Genomic DNA, 12,724 nt, shown 5'->3' with positions numbered 1-12,724 from the left:
TCCAGATATTTTATACTAATTAAAACAATGCCGGGTAGTGGAAATGGTGGAGTGATTCCGGGCTACGGACTCGTTTCATACTGGGGTCACAGTCCCGCCATAGATTTTCAAGAAGGTTTGTTTGTTTTATTTATATAAGAATTGTTATTTTGTATTATACAAATTAATTTCAACTTGTTTTTTACTTGGGTCACTGTCCTTCTATAAATTTTTAAGAAGGATTGATTTATATAAAAATATTATTTAACTTAAGTTTTAATTTGTTTATTGTGTATTATTGGAGTCAGAGTCCTGCTATTAAATTCCAAAAAGGTTTAATGTTTTTTTTGGAGTCTACGTTTTAATTTTCAATAATTTTTTCTCAAAGTTTGTTTATTTGAAGTTTCAGATACCTAGAGTTTTTTGATATGTATATGCAATTTTTTTATTTTATCTAAATTTTATACTAAAGAATTCGTGAAAAATGTTTGTTTACTTACACAATAAATACACATAAAAACTTTTCACTTGAAATACTTTTGCATAGATAAAATTTGTTTACATAGTTAGTTTTTTGAACAAACTGAAACGAGTAACAAATACTTAGGATCTATTTATTGCACAACTTTAAATGTGTTTCAATATTTTGTAGTTTTTGTAAAATAAATATTTAATTATCACTATTTATTATTAACGTATTAACTATACCTAAGATTTTTTAAAACTTTTATTTAACTTAACATGCAACATGGTTTATTGCAAAATACATAGATTGTTTATTTTTGTTTTTTAAGCTACAACTAAAAAAATTATTTTTTCGTGCACTATTAACCGTTCCTCGTATATAAACAAACTTCGTAGCGACTACTTGGCGGCTCGAGCAAAATTATACAACCCAGCTTACTTAAACTAAGCTGCTTCAACACAAAATAGTTGCTGAAACATTGCTGAAGCAGTAATTTCGATTCGCGCCCAGGCAGTGCAGCTACGAAACAAGCAGACAAAACAACAAAACATTTTCGTGCAACAAACTGCATGCCGCCAAAAATTGCATCTCGAATCTTCCCTTAACTATCGCTGGCGTCTGTGACGGTTCTCTTGGATATGCATCATTGATTCTCTCGGTTTTTTGCGAAAACAATTTTTAGAGAACTCGTTTGAACTCTGTTAAGTTTATTCGGCTTCAAAAAGCTTTATGTTTTCGTAATACGTGAATATTTTGTCTATAGAAATATAAATTAAACTTTTGTTTTTCCTTCATTGGCACTCTTTCTATTTTTTTTGCAAAATACAATTATGACAAACTCAAGTTTTTTTGATTCATTCAGCTAAAACATTCATGTTTAGTTCTAAAAAGAATTTTTTGTCTTTAAAAATATTAATCCTATTTTGTTTTTTTTTCCTTCGTTGATTCTTTGCGTTTTGGTAAAAACTTTTAGGAAAACTCGTTTGAACTCTAAAGTTGATTTATGCATCTAACAGTTTTATGTTTGAATTTTAGTGCATGTGAATGGTTTGTCTTTCAAAGTTAATTTCCAGCTTTTGTTTTTTGAACCTGTTTGAACTCGCAGACGTCTATCGATGTTTTATTTTATTTTCCTTTTTTTAAGTACTTTCGTCATTTAAGAATAAATTTCAAAATGCTTTTCTAACTCGAGGGAATAGCTTGTTGCATATGAACGTTAATGCAGTCTGTCTCTGGAAATAGAAACCCAACTTTTGTTTTTTCTTTTTAATTTTTTTTTCAAAAACAACTTTTTGGCAAACTCATTTGAACTCTCTTATATTGATTTGTTAGGCTAAAAGCTCTTTAATGTTAGTTTGAAATTTGAATGTGGAAATCCGACTTTTGTTTTTCCGAACTCGGTTGAACTTGCAGACGTCGATATTTTAGTTTTATTTTTCTTAAAAAAAACCAACGCAGTTTCGTCATTCAGGATTAAATTTTGAAACTCGCGGGGGAATAATTTGTCTCTGTTTGGATTGCGAGCCGAAAGAATGAAGAATTAGTTTTTAATGTCGTTTTATGTTTGTTTATCATTTATGTGTTTTTATTTTAAGCTTCCAAACTCGAATGATCCCGAATACTTGTCGAATTTTGCAAACGAGAACACTTTTGATTCTCGAAATGTTTTTTTGTTTTGCAATTTGTTTTGATTTTCTTGCCTCTTAACGGGTTTTTGCATTGACGTCAGAAATTTTGCACAGCTCACGTTTTAAAAGGCAGTAAGCAAATTAAATAAATAAATTGTGTTTTTGGTGCAGCTGTTTATTTAGATTCAAAAACATTCATTGTTATCGTTATACAAGTTAATAGAGCTTTAATAACAAAAAAAATTAAGTTATATTTGAATGATACAGAAAAACTAATTTTGATGAGAAAGCTTCAATTTTTTTTGATATATTTAAACGGACCACTTTTTTTTATAGAACTAAAAACTTATTTTATATAACTAAAATATCAGTTTGTACTATTAATATAAAATAGAAAATGTTTGTTTGTCTGTTATAAATGTTCACTATGTGGTTTTATTTTTTAGTTTCAATGAAAATAAAATTTTTTAAATAAAGTTTAGTACCTAATTGTAATTTCATGGTGAATAAATATACAAATCGATTAAAGCAACTTTGTTTAATATATTTTGAACCTGCTTTAAAATGAAATACAGGGAAGATACTTGAGCTTTTAAAAACCATTTTAAAGAGATACACATTACAAGTTTGAATACATTTAAATTGTTTTTACCTGTACAATAAAGCTTTTTCGTTTACTTTTTAGTAAGAAAAAGTTTTATTTAAAGTGTATCTTAAATTATTTGTTGTTTTACTACTGTTAAAAATCAATTGGAAAATTTGTCTCTTGCTTTCAAAATTTAAGTATAGTTTTCTCCTCAAAATATTATTATTAACTTAATTAAACATAATTTGAATTGTTTTATTTAAATGTAGTAAAAAAAGTACTTTTATTTTTCAATTTATCTCATAATATGTTCTCTATGTTTCAAAAAATTTTTCATAAAAACTAGTGACTATTTTACAAAAAACTATCAATTCACTCTAACTATTTAGTCTTAAAATTTATATAGTTTATTGCAAAGTTAAAACATAATAAAAATAATAACAACAAGTATGTTTTAGGTGTCAGTAATTAAAGGTAGAAAAAAAGTAATTAAATTTTAGTCTCAAATTATCATTACATATATTATTGTTACTGTATATAATTATTATATGTTTGTTGACATATTATTATCACGACATAAGCTAATAGACTGTAGTTCCAAAGTAGTTTAAACTCACGAGGAGTTAAATTATTTATTTAACAGCACATGCAGAGTTAAGTATTTTTATATAATTAACATAAACTGTTATATGAAAGCTTATAGTATAAATTAAAAGAATTTTTTTATAGAGTATAAAGATTACGCTTTACTTTTGTTATGTGTTTGTTTTTGTAAAAAAAACTCGGATACAAACGTATGGAATAATTTCGCAATCAGATACTTTACAGGTCTGAGCGAAGAAATACTATTAGTATTGTTAGTTTATTTTCCTATGTAAACTTATAAGTTCGTTAGCATTTTACCCCTTTAGACGGTATACTATCAAAATCCACCCGATTTTTTATATATTTTCTTTATTTATTAATTTATCTTATATGCTTTTTGCATTTTTAAAATTTATTTATTATTTATTTTTCACTATCACTGTTAACCCTAACCTTTACCCTCGATCAGTAAGCGGTTCTCGAATTTGGCTGGGTATATTGATCGGGTGGATTTTGAACGTGTACCCCTTTAGACAGCACAATAAATTTCACAATACAAACATTTTTTTTATATTCACAGACCTATGTGAAGACCTGAAACTGGAAACCGACAGACACGGTAATGAGATACTGAACGTGTTGATGGTCGGCAGCGGTGACTGCCGACACATACTTAAGACCATCGCCAAGATGTACAAGCACAAGAATAGAAGCATTCATGTTTGTTTTATTATTATTTATATTTATTAATTATATTTTGAAAATATGGCTAAGATGTACAAGCACAAGAGTAGAGGCATTCATGTTTGTTTTATTATTATTTATTTAATATTAAGTTTTTATCTGTCAACATATAAATATAAGCATAGTAAATCCATTGACTTCATATGTATTCACTTCAAATACAACTATATTGGTTTGAAAAATATTAAAAAACACTTTAGTTCTCAAAACTTCCTTTTAAAATTTAGCAACAAATTTTAAAACATGGTTAGTATTAACTTGTGTTTTTGTACGCTAATATAAATATATTAACACATAACATTATATTTTACAGATATATACACAATATTATATTCTACAATATTTTAAAAATATTACTTTTACAGATATACACAATATGATAATAGTTTTATGTTATTTTTCTACAGATATACTCAATATGATGATAACTTTATGTTATTTTTCATACAGATATACCCAATATGATGATAATTTTGAAAATTTTTATACAGATATACACAATATGATGATAACTTATGTTATTTTTTATACAGATTCAATATGATGATAACTTATGTTATTTTTTATACAGATATACACAATGTGATGATAACTTTATGTTATTTTTTATACAGATATACACAATGTGATAATAACTTTATAATACTTTTTATCCAGATATACATAATATGATAATATTTTTATACAGATATACGCAATATGATGATAACTTTATAATACTTTTATACAGATATACACAATATAATGGTATTTTAATGTTATTTTTAAGTATACAATACACATTACAGATATACACAATAGAAAGCAACATGGAATCAGTTGCCCGCCACATCCTTCTACTCACTCTAGCATTGGAACCTAAAGAATTAATGGGGATTCAAGGTATTAACATTGTCAATATTTATTATTTAAAGATTTCATTAAAAGTATTTTTAGTTTTGTATTTGCTTCTTAAATAAAGCTTTTACTTTCAAAATTGTAATTTTTATTTCTAATAAGCAGTATGTACACATATTAGCATTACAAAGTTATATTATAACTATTTATTTATGGTGATAACTCCTTGAAGTAAATTAACATCAGGGTAGATCCCCCATATGCCCTTAATTTTGGTAACATAATTAAACGAAAACCAATGCGATCTAAACAGAGAAAACGGAAATGTTCATGGAATTGTATGGTAACACACTCCTCAGAGACAAGACATCCACATACCTGAAGAAATCATCGTACTGCTTGGAACAGATGGTAACAGATCTCGAATATGCCGATGAACGGATGCCTTGTTTAGATTTCGCTGCATTGAAGGTGATTATAGCATGATGCTATTTATATTAAGGGCATAGGGGGGGGTAAACACCCTTTTTTGGTTTTTTATCTTATTTTATGTAGTTTTTACTAAGCTACAAGATGCTTTTTACAGATTTAAAAAATTCGAAATAATTTTCGAGATATAGCCGGTCAAAGTTGGAGGCAACAATAGGAACCTTATGGGAGGCGCAAACTAAAACGGCAAAAATAGACTATTTCACTAAAAATCTATCTTCTCCTACGTTTTTTGAGATAACTACCTCAAATTTTCAGGAAATGTTCCTTGATAAATTTAGAAAATTCTGTCGGAACAGAATTTAAAAAAATTAAAAAATAAAAATTTTATAACAAAAAAACTAAAAAAAAAATGTTTTTTTTGTTTATTTTTTATATAAAATTTTTATTTTTTAATTTTTTCAAATTCTGTTCCGACAGAATTTTCTAAATATTGCAAGGAACATTTCCTGAAAATTTGAGGTAGTTATCTCAAAAAACGTAGGAGGAGATAGATTTTTAGTGATTTCTAGTTATTTGCAGTTTTAGTTTGCGCCTCCCATAAGGTTCCTATTGTTGCCTCCAACTTTGACCGGCTATATCTCAAAAACTATTTTGAATTTTTTAAATCTGTAAAAAGCATCTTGTAGCTTAGTAAAAACTATATAAAATAAGATAAAAAACCAAAAAATGGTGTTTACCCCCCCCTATGCCCTTAATGTTAATTATAAATTTATGTTATATATACTCATGGTGGTTTATAAAAAATAAAAGTTTTTAATGCAGCTTTTAAAAACGTTAATTGTATTCAGATAGTATGTAAGTATAAAGATACTGTATACAGTAGAATTATATAACTACAATCAAGTTTGCTTTTTTTAAATTTGCGGCAAACTGTAACTGTTAAAATCATAAATGCATTACTGGTAAAGGTATTTGTTTGAAATTAGCCAGTTTTCCACGGTCACAAGTTTTATTTTGAAATAATTTCAACTCACTTGCAGTTGATGGAGAGAGACTTACTGGATGCTTCTTTCAAATCGTGGCGCAACACCAAGGATAAATGCGAGATTATGGAGACTCGGGATATGAGAGAACGGTCTCTGTTAAGGACAAGATATGACTCGCGGGAAGGGCACTACGACTGGCAGCTTATGATGCAACTTCATCAGAAACAAGTTAGATTTATCAAGTTTTTATATGCATTATTTGTTATTATGATGTTTATAAATGATTCAAGATAGGGACGTTGCGATTGGCAACTCATGATGCAGTTGCATCAATAACAAGTTAGGATGATATAATATTTTCTTGAAACAAATATTTTATTATTTGGTTTATATTCAGTATATAGTATTTTGACTGGCAATCTATGATGCAACTTCATCAGAAACAAATTAGTATTATTAACTAAATAATGAAAATATTTATTTAGTGCAACAAAAAACTTATGCAACATGTTTCTAAACTGGCAGCTTATGATGCAGTTATATCAGAAACAAGTGAGGTAGAATAAAAATTACTTAATTGGAATTTTACCTTATAACTGACCATTACCAATACTAAATTTAAATAATAGCTTTTAAAATTTTTTTGCCTAATAATTTTTTTTCGTACTGGTAGTATAACAGTATTTTTTATGTTTCTTTTTCAAAGTTACAACAAAACTTTTACAGGGAAGAATAGTTTAATTAAAGCTTTGTACATTAGCAAACAAAATGGTTTAATTTCAAAATTACTCTCCTTGATTATAAGCAATATTCTATAATACAAAAAAAATTAACACTTATTTGTGATGAAAAAATTTTGTTTTTATTGATTTATAAACAGAATCAGTTAGAAAGTTAACCGTCAAAACAAACTAATTAGAATAAAGGTCAATTTGTTACGACTGGTGTCATTAGTTTAATTCAGCAATTAGTAACGATGAAAATGTATTATGAAGTATTTTGTAATTAAGCATCATTTAATTAGGTAGTTAGAAGTATACAATTAATAATAAAAACATAAAATAAAATTAATCGACTTCTTTGTTAAGTTGCAGTACTACTTATTTATAATGAATAATAATTTTACGCCTACAGTTGTTTGTTTTTTCTTGGATATAAGCACAGAACAAAACTGGTGAAGAAACATAAACTTGTAAAATAAATGTTTCTTTATTGAAAAAGGATTTTTCTTACGTTTTTTTCTTGTTGTTTTAAGTCACCTCTAAAACTTCAACAAAGTGTTATACAAACTCTAGTAAAGATTTTGAAAAATAAAAAGGGTTCAACAAAACTCGGTACATGATACAAAAATATTTTTCCCAAGTTGACTGCTGAAATGTCTCACTGAATAACAAATATACAAGCAGATAAAAAAAAGTATTAGACAAAAAGTACCCACATGTTTTCAATACGTGATCAATTAAATGTGATTTGATTGTTTCAAATAAATTGTTTTATACACGTATTGACATTTGTCTATGTGTTTAAGAAGCTTTTTAAGTTATTTACCTTAAATGATGGCATTGTACTGTTAAATTTTTGTTAAATAATTTTGATAGCAACATTGTAAAGGTGGTCCGTTGTGTATACTTACTAATTTTACAATTCATACTTTCAACTGTAAAGGTGATGAAGAAATGTAAAAAAATAAAACAAATTCATTCCAAATTGATTGCCAACAGACATGACAACCTTTCAAGATACCTATTAATACAGATTGCAACGTTTTAGTTAGGCTAGTTTAAATTTTGTTTTTAAATAGGGGGTGAGTCAAAGTTTCTATAAAACGTATATGTAAACCTTTTTGTTATCATTAATTAATTATTTGTTCAAATAAGTATTTCTCAAATTTTTGAAACCAAAAAGACATACCTAATCCTGTAAAGGTTTGATTGCATTGGTACCTGACAGTTTATATTTTTTATGTATTATGTATACATGAATCATGTAAAAAAATATAGATAGTCTACCTTTAAAAGGAAAATATTTTCACGGACGAAAAAAGTTTACAAAGTTTTTTTTCTTTAAACAATCAAGCAATATTACACACTATAGACAATAAATTTTCAACAATTTGTAACAGGCGAACATGATACAAAATACGGAATTAATAAAAAATATGATTAATATTTATTAAATGAAAATGAATATCAAGATGTAAAACTTGAAGAATTTGAGTTTCGTGCTTATACACTCATCAACTTCAAAATAAAGCACAAAAAAACTTGTTTGGAGTTGATGAAAATTTTTCAGGAGTGCATAACTAAGTATAAATGAATTCTGAAAGCGAGTCTTTTCAATCTGATATAACAGCAAGTTTACATGGGTGTACGTTTCTGCAGATTTACGTACCAAGCTACGTGCCTGATGTCTATTATTTTCAAACAGGCGAACATGATACAGAAAACGGAATACTTGAGGTTCAGATTCGACGGGGTTGCATTTCAGGCCATGAACGGATTCTACCCCCACAAGAACAGAAGTTTGGAAGGTTCCGCCACTCTGAATGTAAGTTTTATTGTTATTTATTATTTTCTAAATATTCTACCCCCACAAAAACAGAAGTTTAGAAGGTTCCAACACACTAAATGTAAGTTTTATTTATTATTTATGTATTCTATTTCCACAATAAGTGTGGAAAGGTCTGCAACTTTAAATGTTAGTTTTATTATTATTTTGTTCAAATTTAGATATTCTACCCCCACAAGAACATAAGTTTAGAAGGATCCGAATTAAGTTATTAATACGCTGTAAAAGAACGACGTCGTTTAGAATAAAATAATTAAATCAATTATGAGCTCTATTTAATTTTAACTGAATCATATAGGATCACTTAATCAAGTATAACCATAAACTAGAAAAAACGAGTTTCAAATATGTAGCTTAAAAACTTGAAACTGCTACTATAACTAAAAAATGTGTTTTATGTTTGAGCTACATAAATTCTTTAACCAGATATTGAAAAATAAAAGTCTTAACTTTTCGTTTATTAGCAAATAAAAACATTTATCTTTTCATTATCACGGGAGGCAAGTTTTTGTGTTTGTAAAATTACAAACAAACTCTTCTATCAATTGCTACTAATTCAAAACTGGTTGCTGCTATAGCTTAAAATGTTGTATTTAAATATTTACGTTTTTTTATCTCAACAGCACGGTAGGCAAGCTCCGAAAAAGGTAAAGGGTTACTGGGGCGACATGACCACAGGACCCTTTATCACTTTCGGCACCGAAACTGACAATAAAGAACTGCTCAAGACACAAAACGGTAAGGTTGCCAAGGTCAGTTGCAGATTAGTTTTGATATTTTACTGAAGTTTGTTTAAATTTTTCACCTTCATTTAGATTTAGAAAAATTGACTGTTACAAATTTTGTTGTGTTGTTGATTGATATTTATTTTAAACAGTTGTAATATAAATATATTTGACATTGTAAATTTGGTTACATTTAAGTTAGTATCAGATTGTTGTGAAATAAATCTTGTGTTCTTGATTGTTTTTGTAAAAGTATCTGATACTAAATCTAATAAGTAGGCTTAAATAACATCTATCAGATGTTATAGTTTAGTTTTTTTTAACAAAAATACATGTAAGTATTAAAATAGTTGCCTTTTCATGTTAATTTTTTCTGATACTGGTTATTTATATAATGAAATCTAAAGATCTTAATAACAGCCATCGACACAACTCAAGTATGGCTATTATAATACATTGCAACCTTTTTTTTATGAATCTTCTCCAACAGAGCTCAACGGAGATAACGCAGTACAACCTGAACGAGATCTTCCACGAGATACTGCACAAGACCCCGTACGATCCCGAAAACCCGCCCAAAGAAGAAGAAGAGATGGATCACGACGGTGACACGGACAACTCTGAAGATGAGGATTCCGATGGCACCGACTACGAAGAGTTCGTGTACCCGGAAGACTTTATAAGGGATGAATACGGTTTGTTTTGATGAATGAGTTATTTATATGCAAGTATTTAAAGAAATTGTTGTTAATGTTTGTGTATCCTGAAGATATTATTAGGAACGAGTTTTGTTGGTTTTGTTTTCATAAATGTTATGTTTTAGTTTTAAGGAAAATTTGAATAGATTGTTTTTTAATCTGTTCCAGAGTTTTAATACTCAATGTACTAATTGGTTACACCAAAAAGGAGAATGAAAATGGAAAAAATCTGTAATCTATTATGATATATTAACAGAGCCGATCACAGTAGACAACATAACAATCCATCTACTGCCTGCCGCGAGTGGACCAAAGCTTCATTTGAAGGAGAAATATAAGGAGTTCTTCCACTGCATTTTCATGGGAACAACGTTAGTTTCAGTTTTATTTCGGTCTCAATAAATATGTGAAATAACCCATTGTTACTTATACGTCAAATTTAAATTTTTGTACTTGTGAGTTTTCTGTTAAGTCAAAAAACTCATCATTACCAGATTGTGCCGCGTATAATTTGGTCTTATTTAAACAAAGTATTTTTCACACAGATTAGCGAGTTCTGTGTATCTGAACAAAGTCAGTGCTCCGGGATGTTCATTGACTATTGAGCTTGCAAAGTTTGTTTTTAATTTGTTTTAATATATGTAAAAAATGTAATGTTAATTAAACTTATCTTTGTAACATAATTTAATTGACTATCGAGCTTGCAAAGTTTGCTATCAATTTATATTAAATAGTTTGTTAATTTAAACTGAACTTTATATTATCATTTTGTGTTTATATGTTCTTGTTGATATTATCTTATGATTTTTTTTAACTTTCTATTAAGATTTTACTAACGTTTAGTAATTGTGTTCCTTCTCGTTTAAGAATTTTTAAACAGGGCATCTGTACCTTTTAAGTTTTAACTTTTATATTTATTTTTACTCACCAGATACTACCTGGACTTGTCAAAGGAGAGGGTGAAGTGTTTCGAGAGCAACATGAACGACTTCGCGAAGAAGCACGGATTCGTGAGGAGGGACCCTTCAAGTCAGTTTCCACAGGACGGTTACGAGAACGTCTTTTCCAAGTTCGTCTTCAGGCCTCAGAACAACTCGGAAAAATAAAAACTTTGGTTTTTTTCAAGTTTTTATTATTCTTTGAAAATTTTAAAGTTTATTGAATTTCGAGATTGATTTTAAAAAAAGATCCTTTTTAAATAACTTTAAAAAACAAGAACAGCTTATTTTGATTTGAAGTTAAGTTGAAATTTTTGTTCATGAACTTTCGGAAAGTATTTTTTAGCTCTAAATATTAATAAAAACTTTGTTGTCAAATTTTTTGTATCACCTGATATTTTGGGTTCAACTTTTAAGGATTAAAATAAAAAAATTCACAATATTCAGGAAAATTCTGTAATATAAAGTTGTGATTTTTTGTTTTAGATATAGTTGACATTTTGTTTGAGATATTTTGGCAAGCGTTTTATATCACTTTTTTTGGTTTAAACAAAGCTTTAAAAAATCTTTATGTTTAACTAAAATGTTTGAAGTAAATTTTTAAAGTTTTTGTGAGTATTTTTTAAATTTTTACTCGAAAACTGCGGAAACTTTGAACTGTTGTAAAACGAGTTTATATTCGTTTGTTTCTATGCCTTTTAAATGTTTCTTCCACCTTTTGTGTTTTTTGCACAAAATAACTCTCAGGAACGCTTTGTTAATCTTAAAATACTTCATTGTTGCATCGAATCAAAAGTTTTTTTTTCAATAATTCAATATAGACTCTTTATCAATCAAAAATGTGGTGCTATTTTTTTTCTGAACTTAATTTTACATTAAAAACACATCAGTAATTGATTTTTTGCCGAGTAATCTTTAACGTTGATTATTTTATTTTTGTTTGTTGTTTTGTTTTTTTTTTTTCTCGATAACCTTTTGAGAAAACACTTTTTTCAATGCAAAGATTTTTACAATTTAGAAAACAGAATTGTTTTTGTACTCCATTTAGTCGTAGCTCCAATAAACAGTAGCATTCAATTTTTATAATTGAAAACGAATAAAAGTGTTTTATTTTATATGTAAGTAAATTATTTTTTGTATAACTTGAAAACAATTTTTAAGAAAAGTAACAAGTTTTTTCAATATTGTAATTTTTTTCTAAGCAGTATTTATTAATTGTATGCATGAAAAATACTTTTCTGATTTTATACTTTTTACAATTGAAAGCAAAAACCTCTACATTTTGCTTTAAAAATATTACAAGTTTAAATCTATTTAACTAGAACTATTGACACATTTTAAATAAAAAAGTGCTCATTTTAAAATATTTATTCAAAATCAAAGTGCAAAAAAGTATAAATTATTGCTGTGGCTTTTTTAATGCTTTTAGTGATAGCTGTTAAAAGAGTGATTTTATTTAACATTTAAGTTATACAAAGTTATAATGACACATACTATCAAAGTTGCCATAATTTAAAGCTCTTTTGTTTGCGCTTATTTAAATGTTTATCAC

The 12,724-nt window shown here is 27.5% G+C and overlaps 1 protein-coding gene across 1 annotated transcript; it reads left to right on the top strand.

Moving 5' to 3' along the window:
• The first annotated feature begins 9 nt into the window (after positions 1 to 9).
• Positions 10 to 12,267, top strand: LOC145849267 (dynein axonemal assembly factor 3-like). The gene is made up of 11 exons (XM_082954416.1): positions 10 to 115; positions 3,825 to 3,964; positions 4,777 to 4,870; positions 5,139 to 5,296; positions 6,298 to 6,471; positions 8,671 to 8,790; positions 9,435 to 9,563; positions 10,027 to 10,231; positions 10,491 to 10,605; positions 10,780 to 10,848; positions 11,166 to 12,267. The coding sequence occupies exons 1-11, from the start codon at positions 28 to 30 to the stop codon at positions 11,338 to 11,340; spliced, it is 1,467 nt and encodes a 488-aa protein (XP_082810542.1). The 5' UTR covers positions 10 to 27; the 3' UTR covers positions 11,341 to 12,267.
• The last annotated feature ends 457 nt before the right edge of the window (positions 12,268 to 12,724 follow it).

This window comes from Thalia democratica, chromosome 1 (assembly GCF_965202585.1).
Source record: "Thalia democratica chromosome 1, ktThaDemo2.hap1.1, whole genome shotgun sequence".
NCBI lineage: Eukaryota > Metazoa > Chordata > Thaliacea > Salpida > Salpidae > Thalia > Thalia democratica.
Note: the sequence above shows the minus strand (reverse complement) of the source record. Positions and strands in the feature narration are given on the sequence as shown.